Source organism: Onychostruthus taczanowskii, unplaced genomic scaffold, assembly GCF_017590055.1.
Source record: "Onychostruthus taczanowskii isolate IOZ18803 unplaced genomic scaffold, ASM1759005v1 scaffold99, whole genome shotgun sequence".
NCBI classification, from domain to species: Eukaryota; Metazoa; Chordata; class Aves; order Passeriformes; family Passeridae; genus Onychostruthus; species Onychostruthus taczanowskii.
Genome location: NW_024507990.1, coordinates 2,201,553 through 2,221,236, shown reverse-complemented (window position 1 = coordinate 2,221,236; position 19,684 = coordinate 2,201,553). Strand labels below are relative to the sequence as shown.

General features: G+C 54.6%; 1 protein-coding gene across 1 annotated transcript in view; it reads left to right on the top strand.

The window, feature by feature from the left end:
* Nucleotides 1-16,860, top strand: part of MYH10 (myosin heavy chain 10) — an 82,442-nt gene extending 65,582 nt beyond the window's left edge. The window contains exons 24-40 of the mRNA XM_041427293.1: nt 1,453-1,624; nt 2,664-2,876; nt 2,975-3,119; nt 4,141-4,347; nt 5,473-5,577; nt 6,562-6,714; nt 7,025-7,273; nt 7,784-7,996; nt 8,660-8,872; nt 10,064-10,225; nt 10,791-10,919; nt 11,717-11,805; nt 12,083-12,206; nt 12,289-12,497; nt 13,735-13,843; nt 14,536-14,708; nt 15,260-16,860. Of these exons, the coding sequence (XP_041283227.1) occupies nt 1,453-1,624; nt 2,664-2,876; nt 2,975-3,119; nt 4,141-4,347; nt 5,473-5,577; nt 6,562-6,714; nt 7,025-7,273; nt 7,784-7,996; nt 8,660-8,872; nt 10,064-10,225; nt 10,791-10,919; nt 11,717-11,805; nt 12,083-12,206; nt 12,289-12,497; nt 13,735-13,843; nt 14,536-14,708; nt 15,260-15,404 (2,810 nt within the window). The 3' untranslated portion in view covers nt 15,405-16,860. The remainder of the gene's footprint in view (nt 1-1,452; nt 1,625-2,663; nt 2,877-2,974; nt 3,120-4,140; nt 4,348-5,472; nt 5,578-6,561; nt 6,715-7,024; nt 7,274-7,783; nt 7,997-8,659; nt 8,873-10,063; nt 10,226-10,790; nt 10,920-11,716; nt 11,806-12,082; nt 12,207-12,288; nt 12,498-13,734; nt 13,844-14,535; nt 14,709-15,259) is intronic.
* Nucleotides 16,861-19,684: the final 2,824 nt, after the last annotated feature.

Below are 19,684 nucleotides of genomic sequence, written 5' to 3'. Positions count from 1 at the left end.
AGCTTATATTTAAGGCATGCAATTTCTTGGCTAGGAAAGCAGAGTAAAATGATATTTACTCTTGGAGATGACTCAAGAAGCCATTAAGGTCTCTCTGCTAGAGTCTAGACACAGATATTTGGGGAAAAAAATTAATTCAGTTTGCTGTGAACTCTCTCAATTACAAAATTGTGTCTTGTGACTCTGCTGTAAGTGTCACTCACCAGGAACCTCACGTAAAAACAGAGGGGAAAGTACAAATCCTTTGGAATGTGAAACTGCTTGGAGAAAAGCAGTGTTACCTTAGGTTGTCTGGAAAACCCCAGATAGCCCAGGGTGGCTCTGAGGTGGTTCCTGACCATGGCTCCCTTTCCATCTAGTCCAGAAGGAGCTTTGGGAAGGCTGTGAGGGAAATCCCTGCACTGAGGAGCCACAAAGGATTGAACAAGGGAATGAACCTGCTGTCACCTGAGCTGTGCATTTGTGCCACTGCCCTTAGAACTGGGCTGGGGCTGAGCTCAGCAGAGCCTGCTGGGGCTGGGACCTGCTGCAGCACTGCCAGGCTGTGCCCAGCAAGGCTGGGACCTGCTGCAGCACTGCCAGACTGTGCCCAACCAAGCTGAGCCCTGCTGCAGCCCTGCACAGCCCTGCCAGGCTGTGTCCAGCAAGGCTGGGACCTGCTGCAGCACTGCCAGGCTGTGCCCAACAAAGCTGGGACCTGCTCAGCCCTGCCAGGCTGTGCCCAGCAAAGCTGGGACCTGCTGCAGCACTGCCAGGCTGTGCCCAGCAAAGCTGAGCCCAGCTGAGCTGTGCAGCCCTGCCAGGCTGTGCCCAGCAAAGCTGAGCCCAGCTGAGCTGTGCAGCCCTGCCAGGCTGTGCCCAGCAAAGCTGAGCCCAGCTGAGCTGTGCAGCCCTGCCAGGCTGTGCCCAGAGCAGTGGCAGGGCTTGCTGTGGCCCTGCTGATGGGGTGCTTGTCCCCAAGAGCTCCTCAGGGCTGGATGTCCCAGCTGCACAATAAACATTGATGGGATGTGATTAAACAGCACAGATTCTTGTAAAATTGTTTATTCAAGTTTACTTTAAGCTGTGCCATTTTCCAGCAGATTTTTGGAGTCTGGCCTGGCCCTTCCAAAGCCTTGTAATTGTTCCAGTCCACAGTTTATCTTCTTTTTTGGGTGTTGATGTCTGTGATTATCTGGCCTAACAGCTCAAGCTGCTCTGTCAGATCCCACTCGTTATTTTCTACCAAGATGTTTCTGTTGTTTCATCTCAAGCTATTCACAGTTGTCAGAGACTTCTCCCTGACTTCCTGGTGAAGCCATGCAGCTCTCCTTTGCTATTTCATTTTTCTGCAGGCTGGAGAAAGAATTGAGACAGCATAAATTAAACTTCCCACCCTTCCTGCCACCCCAGAGTCCCTGAGGGTGACAAGAAGGACAATTCCATAGGAATTTAATTCTTTGCTTCCTTCAGAACGCCTGAAAAAAGAGGAGAAGACCCGCCAGGAGTTAGAAAAAGCTAAAAGAAAACTGGATGGGGAAACTACAGACCTGCAGGACCAAATAGCTGAGCTGCAAGCCCAGATTGAGGAGCTGAAGATCCAGCTGGCCAAGAAGGAGGAGGAGCTGCAGGCTGCTGTGGCCAGGTCAGAGTGGGACAAAGCTGCTCCCAAAAAGTGAATTTCAGTGCCTGCAGTCAGGGCTGGCGTGCTGCAGTCCAGCCAGCTCTGGAGCCCTGTGCTGTGCACAGATAGGGCAAATTCACAGGAATTCAGGGATCCCCCAGCATCCTGCCTCTACAAACCTGCACAGAGAAGAAGTTCCACGTGGTGTAACAGTGTTTGGGCTCTGGAAGCTTTTTTAGTCTCCCAAAATTCGGCCTCAGGAGGGAAAAAATGTGTATTTCTCTTAAAGTGTTGGGCAGGACAGACTTTAAACTCCATGTTATGCTGAACACCACCTGTATTCTTTAAATAGAATTTTGCAGGAAGAGAAAATTCTACAGATGGAACATCTCTGAGGCAGTGTTGAGATCTACAAAATTGGAATATCTGACTGTAAACTAAAGCTTGATAACTCTGATAGTGCACCTTGGTTTTATCTGTGGTTCCTTTCATCCATCCCTGGAGGTGTCCAGGCTGGACAGGGCTTGGAGCAACCTGGGGTAGTGGAAGGTGTCCCAGCCCATCAAGGAGCTTTGATGATGTTTAAGGCTCCAATCCTCAGGAGGGAAAAAATGTGTATTTCTCTTAAAGTGTTGGGCAGGACAGACTTTAAACTCCATGTTATGCTGAACACCACCTGTATTCTTTAAATAGAATTTTGCAGGAAGAGAAAATTCTACAGATGGAACATCTCTGAGGCAGTGTTGAGATCTACAAAATTGGAATATCTGACTGTAAACTAAAGCTTGATAACTCTGATAGTGCACCTTGGTTTTATCTGTGGTTCCTTTCATCCATCCCTGGAGGTGTCCAGGCTGGACAGGGCTTGGAGCAACCTGGGGTAGTGGAAGGTGTCCCAGCCATGAAAGGGTTTTGATGATGTTTAAGGCTCCAACCCATCCATTCTATAAATGTTGATATTTATTTGATTGCAGAGAAGTTCAGCTGGGTTTGTAGCTAATTGAAGCAGGGGGTTCTGAGGGGAGGTGCAGTCCCAGTAACTGTGGTGCCTCTTTGACAGGGGGGATGAGGAGGCAGTGCAGAAGAACAATGCACTGAAGGTGATCAGGGAGCTGCAGGCTCAGATTGCAGAGCTCCAGGAGGATCTGGAGTCTGAGAAGGCATCAAGGAACAAGGCAGAAAAGCAGAAAAGGGATCTGAGTGAAGAGCTGGAGGCTTTGAAAACTGAACTGGAAGATACTTTGGATACCACTGCAGCACAGCAAGAGCTGAGGTAGGGTCATGGTCTGTGTAAGAAAGCACCACTGAAATTCATCTGTGATTTATAAAAAACTGAAATGCTGATTTTTTTTTTTTTGATGACCCCTCCAGGACAAAGCGAGAGCAGGAGGTGGCTGAGCTGAAGAAAGCAATTGAGGAGGAAACCAAAAACCACGAAGCCCAGATCCAGGAGATCAGGCAGAGGCATGCCACTGCCCTGGAGGAGCTCTCTGAACAGCTTGAGCAGGCCAAAAGGGTGAGAGGAAAATGAACTTTGTGCTCCAGGGTTTTTTCTAAGTACCACAGGCAGCGTGGTTCCTTGCAGGAGACCTGAGCTGAGGCTTTCCATGGTCACAGAGCTAAGCTGTCCTCTGAAAATCCATCCCAATTGTTGAGATTTCTCTGTTGGTTTGACAGTTTGCAGCTGTTCAGCAGCACATCTGTGCTGTGTCCTCTGGTCACCAGCAGCTCCTGCTCTTGTTCACAAGGAGAATTATTCCAAGAAAAGAAGTGTCTGGTTTTTGAAATTACACCTGGGGTCATTCACAAGTGTGTGTGTGGACAGTTCCTGTCCTGTGGTGATGTTTTTATGTATTGTGAATACTGCACAAGCTTCCTTAGTATTCTAAATTGGGTGAGAAATGTAGTTAAACTAGGATTTTCACCAGCTTTATTTTATTCACCTGAAAATCTTCTGCATGTCTTCTGCTCCTTATTCAGTAAATATTCTCAATAGGAGCATGAAAAGATGGAAAAATACCCTGCAATCTGAAACAAAGCTCCTGTGACAAGGGGGTGTCAGCTCTGTGATACAGCAGAAGTGACACTTAAACATCCCTGGTGCCAGTGATTGCTTTTTGAAAGGCTTCTTGCAAATGTCAGTGCAGTGCTGAGCATTGCTTTGTTCTGCACTTCCAGGCTGCTCTGCCCACTCAAATCAGGGCAGCTTTGGTTCATATCTTGCCTTTTGTTTGTGTGAGATGAGCCATGCTCATCTCTTCATGGGCACATTCCTTGCTGCTTGCAGTGCTACCAAAACAGTCATTCCCAGTGCTGCCATCCCAGACCCTGCCCTGCTGCTCCTCCCTGACCTGGGGAGAGCAGCCTGGCTTCCCTCAGCCTTTGCTGGCACACTCGGTGCTCCACAGCAGCATTTCACACCCTGCTGAGCCCTTGGCTTCTCTCTGAGCATGGAAACCTGAGCTGCACAATCATCTGTCCCAGGAAACATTCACCTGCAACACAGGCTTGAACCTCTTCCCTTTTGTCTTCCCTAGTTCAAAGCAAACCTTGAAAAGAACAAGCAAGGCTTGGAGTCTGACAACAAGGAGCTGGCCTGTGAGGTGAAGGTGCTGCAGCAGGTCAAGGCAGAGTCTGAGCACAAGAGGAAGAAACTCGATGCTCAGGTGCAGGAGCTGACTGCAAAGGTGTCAGAAGGGGAGAGGCTGAGGGTGGAGCTGGCTGAGAAGGCAAACAAGCTGCAGGTAAGGCTCTGGAAATCCTAAAATCCTGGAAAACCATGTGCAGAAATGGCCTGTGGCTGATGTGGGAGGTGACCTCACCTCAGCAAGGGCTCTCGTGGACCTGGGAGGCCTCAAAGTGGTGCTGTGACATCAATCCTGAATGTCTGGGCTGTGTGAGAGCTGCAGTGGCTTGGAAGGATGTGCTTCCACCCTGGAGAGCAGATCCTGCAGGGAGCTCTGCCCAGGCCAGCTGAAGCAGGGGTTGGCTTGGCTGGCAACTGAGTGGATTGGGCTGAGCTTTTCCTTAGGGATGAGCAAAAACTGATGGTGGCCACAGGTTTGGTTTGGTGCTCCAGGCTGGGAGCCTGGCAGGGAGGGGCTGCAAGCACAGGCTCATTTTTGTGGGAAATGGAGCAAACAGGCAAAATGCAGCCATGGCTGACTTTGAACCACAGCAATGAGGGCTGCAGGTAAACCCAGGTAAAGCTCTTCCAGAAGGGAATGGCCCAGCTCTCTGGGGGGGGGAAGCTTTCAGGCTGTCTCGGTATATAAAAGTAGTGTAGCCCAAAATAATAAGCTGGCACCTGGCAGTAACCTTTCCTCTTACAGTGGTGCTTCAGACCCAGCTGCCACCCTGATGATCCCTGAATTAATGCTTGCATGATGGTCCTGGAATCAGGTAAACCCAGGTAAAGCTCTTCCAGAAGGGAATGGCCCAGCTCTCTGGGGGGGGGAAGCTTTCAGGCTGTCTCTCAGGGTATATAAAAGTAGTGTAGCCCAAAATAATAAGCTGGCACCTGGCAGTAACCTTTCCTCTTACAGTGGTGCTTCAGACCCAGCTGCCACCCTGATGATCCCTGAATTAATGCTTGCATGAAATAGATGGTCCTGGAAGTAAAAATAGCATTAAAGTGTGAAGGCAGGGATCAGAGCAACGTGCTAAATATCAGATTAGCTCTGCTTTTGTTACTGCACTTCAGCACTGACATTCAATTTCCCTTTTTGTAGCCAAACTTCAGTGGTTTTAGCTTGCTGTCTCCCTCTGTTGGGCTCTGTACCTGGAGTTTGCTGAGGCTCTGTGCTCTGCAGTTCCAGCCCCAGTGGGATTTGGGCTGTGCTCTCACCTTTGGGCTGCTTGCTTTGCAGAATGAGCTGGACAATGTCTCCAGTCTGCTGGAGGAGGCAGAGAAGAAAGGCATCAAGTTTGCCAAGGATGCAGCCAGCCTGGAATCCCAGCTTCAGGATACACAGGTGTGTGTGCAGCAGAGCTGAGCTTGGCACTGGAGCTCTGCTCCTCAGGGAAGTGCTGACTGCTAACAGAAAACACATTTTCAGTCATGCTTTGCAAAGCCCCCTGGGCAGAAGCTGCATTTCCTGTCCAGCCCAGTGACATGGGATGGATGGGGATGGCTCAGCCACATGGGGAACCGAGTTTTCATTCTCTGAGCTTCACTTCCTGATACTTGGTCGTTCTGTTTTATGTCTTTGTCTCTGAGGGAGATAAGAATCAAATAAAAAAATCCTTTCCAGGCAGAGTTTAATGTCAATATCCTTGGGATATGTGAGGAACAACAGTCTCCTGCTGACGGCTTCAGATTCTTACAGCTGAAGTTCAAACTGTCAGGTTTTGGTTCTTAATTAAGAAAATGCAGCTTTCTGCAGATAATCATCACTTCAATATATTTTATCTTGCTTGTATTAAAGTTCTAATGGTGGCCAGTTAACTCTGAATGATGTTAATGACAGCTGGAGGGGTTTGTAGGGAGCAGGATGGGGGTTACACCTTCCATTACTTTGTTATGACAGAAGTTTCCACCTTTAAAGTGACCTTTATATTTAAACAGTGCAGAAAACCTGGAAGCATGCTGCCATTGCAGGATTTGCTGCTCCATATTCTTCCCAGATGGTTTTTAATAGGTGCTCTGTGTTTGTCTGAAAAAAGAAAAAATGCATTTTGAAGGTGATTTCTGGGCTAGTCCCTTGAAAGATGGGAAAGTATCATCCCTTAATTTCTAGAACAGACTCTGGCATGGGTTCCCTGACCAGAGGATCTGCTTTATGAAGGTTTAAATGTGCCCAAAATGAATGGTCAGTGGCTTTTTCAGAACCCAAATAACAGATATCTTCATAAAGCATGTCCTTGTCCCAAAATCTGAGGGAAAATGAAGCTGGAAGTCTCCATGTGGAGCTGTGGGGGCTCAGAGCACACTCAGCCCTGCCCATGCTGTGTTCCAGGAGCTGCTCCAGGAGGAAACCCGCCAGAAGCTCAACCTCAGCAGCAGGATAAGGCAGCTGGAAGAGGAGAAGAACAACCTGCAGGAGCAGCAGGAGGAGGAGGAGGAGGCCAGGAAGAACCTGGAGAAGCAGATGCTGGCCCTGCAGGCCCAGGTAGGCTGCTGTGAGAGGCAGAATTTGTGTGAGGAGCTGTCCCAAAGTGGTCTCCCAGAGCTTTGGGGAGCACATCATGAACTTCCACGGGTGCTGGAGCAGATTTTGGAGCGAAGCTTCCATTGCAGTAGTGCTGTGTCCCCTGAACTGTGATGGGCAGGGCTTGGGCCTCTGGGAGCCTGAGAACTGCCAGGTTCTGTGCTCCCTTAGCTGGCAGGAGCAGCTGTTCCTGCTCCTGCACTTTGCCCCTGTGCCTCACCCCCCTCTCCTGATGCTCTGAGGGGCTGCACTTGCTCTTGTTGAATTTCAGCTGGCTGAGGCCAAGAAGAAGGTGGACGATGACTTGGGAACCATTGAGGGGCTGGAGGAGACCAAGAAGAAGCTGCTGAAGGACATGGAGTCCCTGAGCCAGCGCCTGGAGGAGAAGGCTCTGGCTTATGACAAGCTGGAGAAGACCAAGAACCGCCTGCAGCAGGAGCTGGATGACCTGATGGTGGACCTGGACCACCAGCGCCAGATCGTCTCCAACCTGGAGAAAAAGCAGAAGAAGTTTGATCAGGTACTGCAGTCTGCTGTCACCTTCTGGCTTTTTAGGGATTCTAAATGGCACCTGGTTATTGTTGCTGAGCTTTGTGTGCAGAGGGTCTGGCTGTGCTGTGGTTATTGATGAGTCTGTGAGCAGCCTTTGTTAGGAGCAGTGTGTCACTCTGTGAGCCAAATGCCATCTCTGGGGCTTGTCAGAGCAAGGGATCAGCTCTTCATGCAGAAAAAGAGAATTATGCTGGAACAAAAACTTTAGAGTTTTATTGCAGTCCCTCAAGGTAGACTAAAAAAGGATCTGAAAGTTGGGAATGATATGAAACTTGAGTGTTGATGAGTAGCTTGCTTTCCTCCTCTCATCCCAGAGGAGCTGTAGCTGTTCTCTTACTGGCACTTTGATCACAGCTGAGGGACCAGGCAGCTCCTGAAGGCCAGTTCAACTCAGAGCATGAACCACTTCCTGAGTAAAACACTGAGGCAGGAAGGATTGTGGAGCCTGGGAGATGCATTCGTTGTTTCTTGTGTCCAGATGCTGGCAGAAGAAAAGAACATTTCTGCCAGGTATGCAGAGGAGCGAGACCGTGCTGAGGCAGAGGCCAGGGAGAAGGAAACCAAAGCCCTGTCCCTGGCCCGGGCCCTGGAGGAGGCCCTGGAGGCCAAGGAGGAATTTGAAAGGCAGAACAAGCAGCTGCGTGCAGATATGGAAGACTTGATGAGCTCCAAAGATGATGTGGGCAAAAATGTGAGTATGGTTCCACAGGCTGTTTGTTACAGACTGGGAACAGCAGGGAAAACTCCCTGGCTGCACAAGGGGCTGTGCACCAGAGCAGAACTTCCTGAAGCTCACCCAGAATGCTGGAGGAATTAATGCCCAGCATAATTAACATCTTCAAAGCTGTGTTCTCCCCCTCATGGAGATCCCAGATACCAGTTTGGTACTTTTGGGTCAGTGGAGGTAGGACTGCAGTCAGACAGAGCTGCTCATGTGTTGCAGCTGTGACAGATCATTGCAGCTACCTCCCCATTTTTGCTCCTGGGTATATTTTCTGTGTATAAATGAGGGATAATGAGGATTTCTGTTACCGTTGGTCAAGCTGAGTTGCAGGACATGGCTGAACCAAAGGCAGAGCAGAACTGTGACCCTTCAGTGTCCTCTCCATCACCCAGCTGAGGCAAAGGCCCCTGCCCTTCCCTGATGGGCACTGAGTCACTGTGCCCAGCCCCACATCTTTACCCAAGAGCCAGATTTCCCCTTTGCCAGCCTGGGTCAGGGGGTGGGTGTGCCCTGGCACCGTGGGGCTCTGCTCCAGCCCCAGCTCTGCTGTGGCTCCCTGTGCCCTCTCTGAGCTGCTCTGCTGCTGGGAGGCCCCCCAAGGACAGGCTCTGAGCAGAGTTTGGGCTGTAGGTCCACGAGCTGGAGAAGTCCAAGAGAACCCTGGAGCAGCAGGTGGAGGAGATGAGGACTCAGCTGGAGGAGCTGGAGGATGAGCTGCAGGCCACAGAAGATGCCAAACTCCGCCTGGAGGTGAACATGCAGGCCATGAAGGCCCAGTTTGACAGAGACCTGCAAGCCAGAGATGAACAGAACGAGGAGAAGAAGAGGATGCTGGTGAAACAAGTACGTGTGTTTTACTTCGTGTTGCAGTCAGGAGGGGAGGAAGGGCTTTGGCCAGAATTCTGAGCCTCTGTGCTGCCAGAAAAATAAACACCTTTGCTTAAAGATTCCATCCAGTGGAAACCCCAAACCAGAGCACTTTTACAAACCATACAGTAGTTTGGCTGGGGGCTGCCCACTGTCCCCAGGCAGGGTCAGGTGGTGCTGGTGGCCTCCAAAGCCACCCCAGGAGTCTGGCTGTTGCTGCCTGGCTCTATTCCCAGCACAGGGACACCTCAGTTGCATTTTCAAGCCCATCCTGTTTGATGTCCAGGAACAAATCCATGGATGCTGAGATAGACTTTTAAATGTGAACAGTTTCCTAAATGGAAATCGTGGCAGAGCTTTCAGGTTTCCAGACTTGAGAATTCTGGGAACACAGAGATCAGAAGAGCCTCAAGAAATGCCTTTAGAGGATCATGCTTAGTTCTAAATCAACATTAAGTGTTCAGCCAATATTTCAGTATTTTTCCCAAGAAAACAAAAACTGAGAATCACCAGTGTAGAGCTATCCTAGGAATAAAGCTGGCCTGCAGAGTTTGAAGGTCACTGCAGGACAAAGTTGCTGTTATCTGAACTGGACAAGAGCTCCTGACCTTGCACTGGGAGGGAGATTTGCTTCAAAACAGAATATTCTTTCATGTTGTAAGCTGTGGCATTTCTGGCTCAGTTTGTTTTGCATAGGTTTGGCTCAGTCCATGTTGCCTGGCTGTTCACACACTTGTTTTATTTTGGGAAAAGAAGTTGTTGGTGTATAAGTGCCAGTAACAGGCTGTTCAAAGGGAATGGTTTCATTGTTTTCTTGAGACAATGAGGTGATTCTACTTCTTATTTCCCATCAGAGTTAGCTCCATCTGCCCTGGAGCCATCCCCTGGGGTGGGTTGGCAGTGGTGGGCAGCAGGTACTGAAATGCAAATGCTCCAGAAGCTGAGTCCTTTCCTGGCCTTTCCCTTGTGCTCAGTGCAGGGATCTCTGATCCCTGTGGGACCTGGCCCTGCCCTGTGCCTTCCCCCTGGCTGCCTTTGCCATGGGGAGGTGTCCCCGTGCCCTGGGCAGCCCCTGGGTGCCAGGCTGGCCCTGCCCTCGTGCCCGGGGTGCCAGGCTGGCCCTGCCCTGCCCTGCCTGGCAGGGGCTGATGCTGCCCTCGTGCCCAGGTGCGGGAGCTGGAGGCCGAGCTGGAGGACGAGCGCAAGCAGCGCGCGCTGGCCGTGGCAGCCAAGAAGAAACTGGAGATGGACCTGAAGGACCTGGAGGGGCAGATAGAGGCTGCCAACAAGGCTCGGGACGAAGCCATCAAACAGCTGAGGAAGCTCCAGGTAGGCACAGCTGGGGTCTGTCCTGCCCAGGGGCTGCTTCCCTTCAGTGCAGCTGGGGGCAGGAGGAGAGTCAGACTCCACTGGTGGGTCTGGAATTATCCTCTAGGCAAAACTCATCCTTTTACAGGATCACAGGATGCTTTGGGTTGGAAGGGATCCTGAAGCTAATCTTGTTCCAAACTCCCCTGCCACCAAACCACCTTCCACATCGCTGGCAGTGTCCAAGGCCAGGTTGGAGCAGCCTGGGACAATGGAAGGTGTCCCTGCCGTGGCAGGGGTGGCACTGATGATAACTAAGGACCCTTCCAGCTCAGGTCATTCTAAGATTCCACTCTATAATTCTGTGGAATGCTTGAAGCCTTGGAATGTGATATTTCTGACCAGGCATTGAGGGGTGAAAAGATGAGGAAATAAAATTTTACAGTACAGAGGAACTGGAAATGCCTTTAAGAGGAATGAAGCCACTTTGGGAGAACAAAGGGGCTGAAATGCTTCAGAGCTGGAGTGGATCTTGTGAATGTCCTGATGCAGCCTGGCTGTGCCTCACCCTGCTCTCCACCTGCAGGCTCAGATGAAGGACTACCAGCGGGAGCTGGAAGAGGCCCGAGCATCCAGGGATGAGATCTTTGCCCAGTCCAAAGAGAGTGAGAAGAAGCTCAAAAGTCTCGAAGCAGAAATACTCCAGCTGCAAGAGGTGAGATGGAAATCCAAGAGATGTGTTTTTCTTGTCCCTGTGCCTCTCCTGTCTGCTTCAGCTGCAAGGCTTGCAGCAGTTGCCCACACTCAGCACACTTCCCTTGCTGCCTTCACAGATAACCTGGCACTGCCTGGGGCTCCTCCAGGTGGCCTTGGGTGGCCTTCAGAGCTCAGTGTGGCACTTGTAGAGCATTTCATTGTCCTTAGGAAATGCTTGAGTGCTTCTGCCACTTAATGCAGATGTATAATCTGAGGTTCAGTGCTGTGTGTGCTGTTGTGCTGGAGCTTTTTAATTTTTATTCTCTCCTTGTCTTCATGCTGAGAACTCTGTGAGAACCTAAAACATTTGCTTAATTTAGCACCTACTTTACACTGACTGTGTCTATCAGAGCGTGGGGCACAGTGGTTTCTCCTGCTGCTGAGGGCTTGGGAGTTACTGATCTTCATAGATTTTTTTCCCTTTGCTTTGGGTGGGGAAGGCTTCAGGGACAGGGAGAAGTAACTGCACTGGGCAGTGAGGGAACATCCAGCTGATGTGTCCTGCTGCCTTATCCATAAAACCCCTGGGATATCCCAGTTCACAGCTTCTCCCAGAGGCTGTTGGGGGCTGTGTCTGCAGGGGGTGTGGGATTCCTGGGGCTGTGTCTGCAGGGGCTGTGGGATTCCTGGGGCTGTGTCTGCAGGGGGTGTGGGATTCCTGGGGGCTGTGTCTGCAGGGGCTGTGGGATTCCTGGGGCTGTGTCTGCAGGGGGTGTGGGATTCCTGGGGCTGCCCTGACTGTTCCCACCCTGGCAGGAGTTCGCGGCGTCGGAGCGTGCGCGGCGGCACGCGGAGCAGGAGCGCGACGAGCTGGCCGACGAGATCGCCAACAGCGCCTCTGGGAAGTGAGTCAGGCTGGGCCAGGGAGGGGCAGGATGGAGATCAGGGAAAGGTTCTTCCCCCAGAGGGTGCTGGGCACTGCCCAGGCTCCCCAGGGATCAGCCCTGGCGCTGCCAGAGCTCCAGGAGCGTTTGGACAGCGCTGCCAGGGTGGGCTGTCTGTGCGGGGACAGGAGCCGGATCCTTGAGGGTCCCTTGCAGCTCAGGAGCTGCTCTGATGCTAAGTGACCTCCCCAGGAGCTCTGTTGGCTCTGGACACGCCCTGACCCCTTGCCCTGTGCAGGTCAGCGCTGCTGGACGAGAAGCGCCGGCTGGAGGCTCGGATTGCCCAGCTGGAGGAGGAGCTGGAGGAGGAGCAGAGCAACATGGAGCTGCTCAACGAGCGCTTCCGAAAGACCACGCTGCAGGTGAGCCCGGGCCAGCTGCTGTGGCTGTGACGTGCACAGGGGCTCTGGTGGCACCGAGTGACCCCCGTCCCCTCCCTGCCAGGTGGACACGCTCAACTCGGAGCTGGCCGGCGAGCGCAGCGCGGCCCAGAAGAGCGAGAACGCGCGGCAGCAGCTGGAGAGGCAGAACAAGGAGCTCAAGGCCAAGCTGCAGGAGCTGGAGGGCTCTGTCAAGTCCAAATTCAAGGCAACAATTTCTACTCTAGAAGCCAAGATTGCACAGCTTGAAGAACAGCTGGAGCAGGAAGCCAAGTAAGGGGGAAAGACCTGGTTGCCTGTGTGGGGTTGAATGGCTGAAAGTTCCGTGCTGGATGTTTCTGAAGGGCCTGGGGTGTATTGGGGTGTATGGTCTGGACACTCCTGTTTAGGGGGTACACTTTAACAAGGCATCTGTAGAGAAACTGGGGCTGGGAGTTCCAGAATGGATTTGCTTCCTACCAGCTGCATGAACTCTGCAAGGTGTTGATGTCCCAGAGCCACAGGGTGCTGCAGGAGTTTCCTGGGACAAGAAGAAATGTCCCCTGGGTGCTTGCTTAGAGGAACAGCTTGTGTGGGACAGCCTGAGATGAATCCTGTGCTCTCCAGAAGTCTTTCTGTGTGAATTATCCATCTCTCCTTGAATCCTATTCTTAAAATTCACTTCTTTAGCTGGTTCCTCCCCCTGTTTGCAGGTGGGGCTTGTCCTGCCACCACCTCTCTCCTTTTTCTGCTCTGAGCTCTGCAGCAGGATTGTGTTACTGGTTGAGCAGCAGCTGTAAAGCTGCTCTGTCCAATCTCTTTGTGAAGGCACCCTCTGAGTCCTCTTTGTGCCATGCTCACACTGCCCCAGGGCTAAGGCTTTGTGCTCTGAGAGCTGCATCCCTGCATCCCTGTATCCCTGCATCCTTACATCCCTGCATCCCTACATCCCTGTATCCCTGCATCCCTGCATCCCTACATCCCTGTATCCCTGCATCCCTGCATCCCTACATCCCTGTATCTCTGCATCCCTGCATCCCTGTATCCCTACATCCCTGCATCCCTACATCCCTACATCCCTGTATCTCTGCATCCTTGCATCCCTACATCCCTGCATCACTACATCCCTGCATCCCTGCATCCTTACATCCCTGTATCCCTGCATCCTTGCATCCCTACATCCCTGTATCCCTGCATCCTTGCATCCCTACATCCCTGCATCACTACATCCCTGCATCCCTGCATCCCTGTATCCCTACATCCCTGTATCCCTACATCCCTGTATCCCTACATCCCTGTATCCCTACATCCCTGTATCCCTGCATCCCTGCATCCCTGCATCCTTCCATCCCTACATCCCTGCATCACTCCATCCCTCCATCCCCTCCTCCCAGCCAGCCCCTGGCACATGCATCAGTTGCATTGCTGTGCCTGGCACGTTCAGAGCTGTGCCAGTTGCAGCTCGGGGGGGGCAGACCTCGTGCTGCCAGCCCTGAGCAGCGGGAGCAGCGATGCCTTTGGGCTGTTGCAGGGAAAGAGCAGCTGCCAACAAGCTGGTGCGGCGCACGGAGAAGAAGCTGAAGGAGGTTTTCATGCAGGTGGAGGACGAGCGGCGCCACGCGGACCAGTACAAGGAGCAGGTGGGTGGGGGCTCAGAAAAACCTCCTGGGGTGGGAAGGGCTTGTGAAGAGCAACTGTAGTGGAAAGGGAACTAGAGTGGTGATGAGACCAGCAGGGAAAGGCCAGCAGGGATTCTCCCTGTGTGTGTGAGCTTTGCTGGGATGGGCTGTTCCCACTCTGCTCTCCCAGGGCTGGCTCCGTGGTGTTCTGGGGTCCAGGCTGGAGCCTGCATGAGTGTGCTGCATCCCTGGGCAGGGCTGTGCTGCATCCCTGGGCAGGGCTGTGCTGCATCCCTGGGCAGGGCTGTGCTGCATCCCTGGGCAGGGCTGTGCTGCATCCCTGGTCCAGGCTGTGCTGCATCCCCGGGCAGGGCTGTGCTGCATCCCCAGTCGGGGCTGTGCTGCATCCCTGGGCAGGGCTGTGCTGCATCCCTGGGCAGGGCTGTGCTGCATCCCCAGTCGGGGCTGTGCTGCATCCCTGGGCAGGGCTGTGCTGCATCCCTGGTCCAGGCTGTGCTGCATCCCTGGGCAGGGCTGTGCTGCATCCCTGGGCCGGGCTGTGCTGCATCCCCGGGCAGCGCTGTGCTGCATCCCTGGGCAGGGCTGTGCTGCATCCCTGGGCAGGGCTGTGCTGCATCCCCAGTCGGGGCTGTGCTGCATCCCCGGGCAGCGCTGCAGCTGCAGGGTGACCCCCAGTGCTGGCTTGGTTGCAGATGGAGAAGGCCAACGCCAGGATGAAGCAGCTGAAGCGGCAGCTGGAGGAGGCAGAGGAGGAGGCCACGCGCGCCAACGCGTCGCGGCGCAAGCTGCAGCGAGAGCTGGACGATGCCACGGAGGCCAACGAGGGGCTGAGCAGGGAGGTCAGCACCCTCAAGAACAGGCTAAGGTCAGTGCCCCTGGAACACTGGGATTGGGATTGACCTGAGCCCTTCCGAGCCCACGGACCCCCCTGGGGAACATCCAGCTGAGGAGCTGCTGGGATTAGGGATGGCTCAAACTGGAGCCTGGTGGTGAGAGCAAGGAAGCTGCCAGATATTCCACAGGGATATTCCTGACAGTGCAGGGATGGATGGGATATTGGGAAGGAGTCCTTCCCTGGGAGGGTGGGCAGGCCCTGGCACAGGGTGCTCAGAGCAGCTGTGGCTGCCCCTGGATCCCTGGCAGTGCCCAAGGCCAGGCTGGATGAGGCTTGGAGTAACCTGGGACAGTGGGAGGTGTCCCTGCCATGGCAGGGGTGGAATGGGCTGAGCTTTAAGATCCCATCCCAGCCCAGCCCAGCCCAGCCCAGCCCAGCCCAGCCATCCCATCCCATCCCATTATGTCATTATCCCATCCCAGCCCAGCCCAGCCCATCCCAGCCCATCCCAGCCCCTGCCGTGCTCCCGGGCCGGCCCGGGCGGTGCCGGAGCCTCTCCCAGCGCTGCTCTCCGTTCTCAGGAGGGGCGGCCCCATCACCTTCTCCTCGAGCCGCTCGGGCCGGCGGCAGCTGCACATCGAGGGCGCCTCGCTGGAGCTGTCGGACGACGACGCGGAGAGCAAAGGCAGCGACGTGAACGAGGCTCCCCCCGCCCCCGCCGAGTAGCGGCCGGCCCCGCCTGCATGCAGAGACCTTTCCAGCCCCGCGGGAGCGCCCCGGGCGCCCTGCCTGCCCTCGGAACTGCCTTGTGGCCGGAAAGCTGCCTTACGACCCTCGGCATGTGCTACAAGGTTCCTTATCATAGGTCAACCATGTCTTAAGGCTCTCCAGCCTCACCACACTGTACCCTGCTTCAGATATAGGTACAACTGCTTTTTTATATATAGTAAACAAACCGGGATCGTCTCTGTTCAGTGCATCTCTTTTCCAGATACTCATTGTAAAGCCATTTTATAAAGCATCATGTGAAGGATGAAACTTTTTTTTATCAATCCAGAAGCGTCATTCCCAGCGGGTGGGGGGCCAGGACAGACCCCTTGCCGTGGCTGTGCATGCCTTGTGTCCAGCAGCATCCTTCAGGCTCCGGGCTGGCCGCAGCCTCTCGGATCAGTGAAGACCAAACCGCTCCCGTTTCTTTCTTTTCTCCCAATTGTTGTGATCCGCACACACCCCCCTGAGTGAACTGTGAAAAACGGCCTTGGGAAGTGTTAGAGGGAAGTGTAGGGATGAGTGGTAGTGTCGTTTTTATCCTGCAATCCCGTTTGAAGTGTTCTCAGCGCCCGCTCCATCCGTTCGTGTCCATGCAGTCCAGGCACACCGAGGTGGGTCCCGCCCCCGCTCGGCCCGCGGTGCCAGAGCCCCCTGCAGGCACCCGGGCTGGTGTGAACACCGCTGGGAAACAAACACAGCACAGGCACAATAATTTATTAATGTGAGGCCCTGGAGGCTCTGGGGCCCTGGGCCTGTGGGGCCGGGGCTCGGGGCTCCCGCCCTGGATGGATGGATGTTGCCTGCCTACAGTTAACATGCCAGTGGATGTGAATCCTTTTTTTTTTGTTGTTGTTGTTGTTTTGTTGTTGGTTTTTTTTTTTTTTTTATTTTGAGCAGTATTACAGTGAGTAGTTAGCGTTCTTTTTGTTTAAATAGCTGAAAACTGACATTACAGAAAGTGCCTTAGACACTACAGTACTAAGACAACGTTACATATATAATTTGCCTATATAACAATGATTTAATGTATTAATTTTGACTGTGCTTCATATCATGTACCTCTCTAGTCCAAGTGGTATTATTGATATTAGTGACAATGAATCAGTGTTAACTAGGAAACTTCCTCTGCCACATGCTCAAAACCCATGGATTTCCCTTTTTGGTTAAAAGCTTTAACATCCGTCGCAAAGGTTTTGTTGTGTGTGTTTGGATATTTTTAATCAAACTGGCTGTTGACCACCAGGCGTCTGACTGCAAATATCTTGTTTTCTTGTATACCCATATTTCTAGACAATGATTTTTGTAAGACAATAAATTTATTCATTATAGATGCGGCCGCCTGCTCTGTTTACTTACTGGAAGAGCTCTCCCGAGGCTGGCATAGACCTTAATAAACGAGATATGACTGGAAGCTGCCTTTTCCCTTCTTCCTGTTTTGTTTGCTTGCTGTTTTTTTTTTTTTTCCCTTTTATTTTGACCTAAATACAGCATCAATGGCTTGGTCCGAGCTGAGCCTTTGCCTCTGAATGCCACTGGCAGGGCCCAGCTGGAGCACAGAGACTCTGAGCTCTGCTGCTGCCACTCAGTGCTGTGGCACAGGCTCCGGGCTCCTGCCTGAGCTGTCACATCCCTTATTTTGGGGTCTTGGGGTGCAGAACCTGCCCTGGAGCTGGGCAGGAAAGGCCTGGGAGCTGCAGGAGCTGGAGCCCAGGGCGGGAGCTTTTGGCTGGGTCTGGGACCAGGGTGGGCCCCCGGATGGGTGGGAGGGGAGGAGGGAGAGGGGAGGGCAGTAACGGGGAGAGGGGGTGGCCATGGGGAGGGTGACCCCCCTGGCATGGGGGTCTGAGGCTCTGGCAGCTCCAGAGGAGCAGGGTGGAACCTGCCCGGGGTGTCCCTGCAGGGCCAGGGCCCCCAGGACAGGGACAGGAGAGGGCACAGCCCCGGGGATGGACACGGGCACAGCCCCGGGAATGGACAGGGCAGGACACGGGCACAGCCCCGGGGATGGACACGGGCACAGCCCCGGGGATGGACACGGGCACAGCCCCGGGAATGGACAGGGCAGGACACGGGCACAGCCCCGGGGATGGACACGGGCACAGCCCCGGGGATGGACAGCGGGACCCGGGACGGAGCCGAGCGCGGCCGGAGAGCGGCAGCAGCGGCACAGGCACAGCCCCGGGCACGGGAGGGGATGGAGCAGCCCGGGAAGGGGATGGAACAGACCGGGAAGGGATGGAACAGCTCGGGAGGGGATGGAGCAGCCCAGGAGGGGACGGAGCAGCCCGGGAAGGGGAGGGAGCAGCCCAGGAGGGGACGGAGCAGCCCGGGAAGGGGAGGGAGCAGCCCAGGAGGGGACGGAGCAGCCCGGGAAGGGGAGGGAGCAGCCCAGGAGGGGACGGAGCAGCCCGGGAAGGGGAGGGAGCAGCCCAGGAGGGGACGGAGCAGCCCGGGAAGGGGAGGGAGCAGCCCAGGAGGGGACGGAGCAGCCCGGGAAGGGGAGGGAGCAGCCCAGGAGGGGACGGAGCAGCCCGGGAAGGGGAGGGAGCAGCCCAGGAGGGGACGGAGCAGCCCGGGAAGGGGAGGGAGCAGCCCAGGAGGGGACGGAGCAGCCCGGGAAGGGGAGGGAGCAGCCCAGGAGGGGACGGAGCAGCCCGGGAAGGGGAGGGAGCAGCCCAGGAGGGGACGGAGCAGCCCGGGAAGGGGAGGGAGCAGCCCAGGAGGGGACGGAGCAGCCCGGGAAGGGGAGGGAGCAGCCCAGGAGGGGACGGAGCAGCCCGGGAAGGGGAGGGAGCAGCCCAGGAGGGGACGGAGCAGCCCGGGAAGGGGAGGGAGCAGCCCAGGAGGGGACGGAGCAGCCCGGGAAGGGGAGGGAGCAGCCCAGGAGGGGACGGAGCAGCCCGGGAAGGGGAGGGAGCAGCCCAGGAGGGGACGGAGCAGCCCGGGAAGGGGAGGGAGCAGCCCAGGAGGGGACGGAGCAGCCCGGGAAGGGGAGGGAGCAGCCCAGGAGGGGACGGAGCAGCCCGGGAAGGGGAGGGAGCAGCCCAGGAGGGGACGGAGCAGCCCGGGAAGGGGAGGGAGCAGCCCAGGAGGGGACGGAGCAGCCCGGGAAGGGGAGGGAGCAGCCCAGGAGGGGACGGAGCAGCCCGGGAAGGGGAGGGAGCAGCCCAGGAGGGGACGGAGCAGCCCGGGAAGGGGAGGGAGCAGCCCAGGAGGGGACGGAGCAGCCCGGGAAGGGGAGGGAGCAGCCCAGGAGGGGACGGAGCAGCCCGGGAAGGGGAGGGAGCAGCCCAGGAGGGGACGGAGCAGCCCGGGAAGGGGAGGGAGCAGCCCAGGAGGGGATGGAGCAGCCCGGAAAGGGATGGAGCAGCCCTGGAAGGGCCCCAGCCCGGCTCCTGTGCACAGGAAACTCCTTCCAGCTGCTCTAAGGCAGCAAAAATCCCCCGGAAGGCTCAGCTGGAGGCTTCCAACACGTCCCCAAGTGAAATATCGTGTCCCCCCACCAGTGCCAGCAGCAGAGGCTGGGATGGCCCCAGCAGTGCCCAAACTGAGCGACATTCCCAAGGGAAGGGGTGTGGGATATGTGGCACTGCCTGAACACCGCCACCCCCCTCCCCGGGGCTTGGCAGGAAACCCTGCTGGACAAAGGAAGAGCCACGGCCACTGGTTCTGCAAAATCCACTGATTCCACATTAAAAGAACTTTATTTTTGGAAGATTACTCTCATTTGTTTTCATTCTTTCGAAACCACATCATGTCAGTGGCACCAGGGTGGAACGGTACATCCTATGGAAACATGCCAGAGAGAGGCTGAATAAATAAAGCTACAAAGCCCAAGTTATGTACAAAGACCTCAGGCAAAGGTATTATGTTTACAAATCTATGTACAATAAAACAAATGTAAACAGTCAAATGCAGCAGAGGATGCACAGGAAGGAAGGACCATACAAACCCTAATGGCAAAGGGACAATCCCACCTCCACTGCTGGGCCAGTGGGGTTTTTTTCTCAGCATCTGTAACTCGACCACCTGGGAGCTGCAGAGCCCCTGACCAACAACTGCTGAACCCTCAGCTCCAACCCTGGCTCCATTTGCTGGTTCAGAATAAAAATCCACTGACTCTGAGGCACATGGACAGAGAAACCACACAAATGTGTCGCTTGAAAGACCCACAAGGTTCAGTGGCCCCAAACTGTCACAGCAGGCAGCAGGTGAGGCTGCACAGTCCAGTCCTA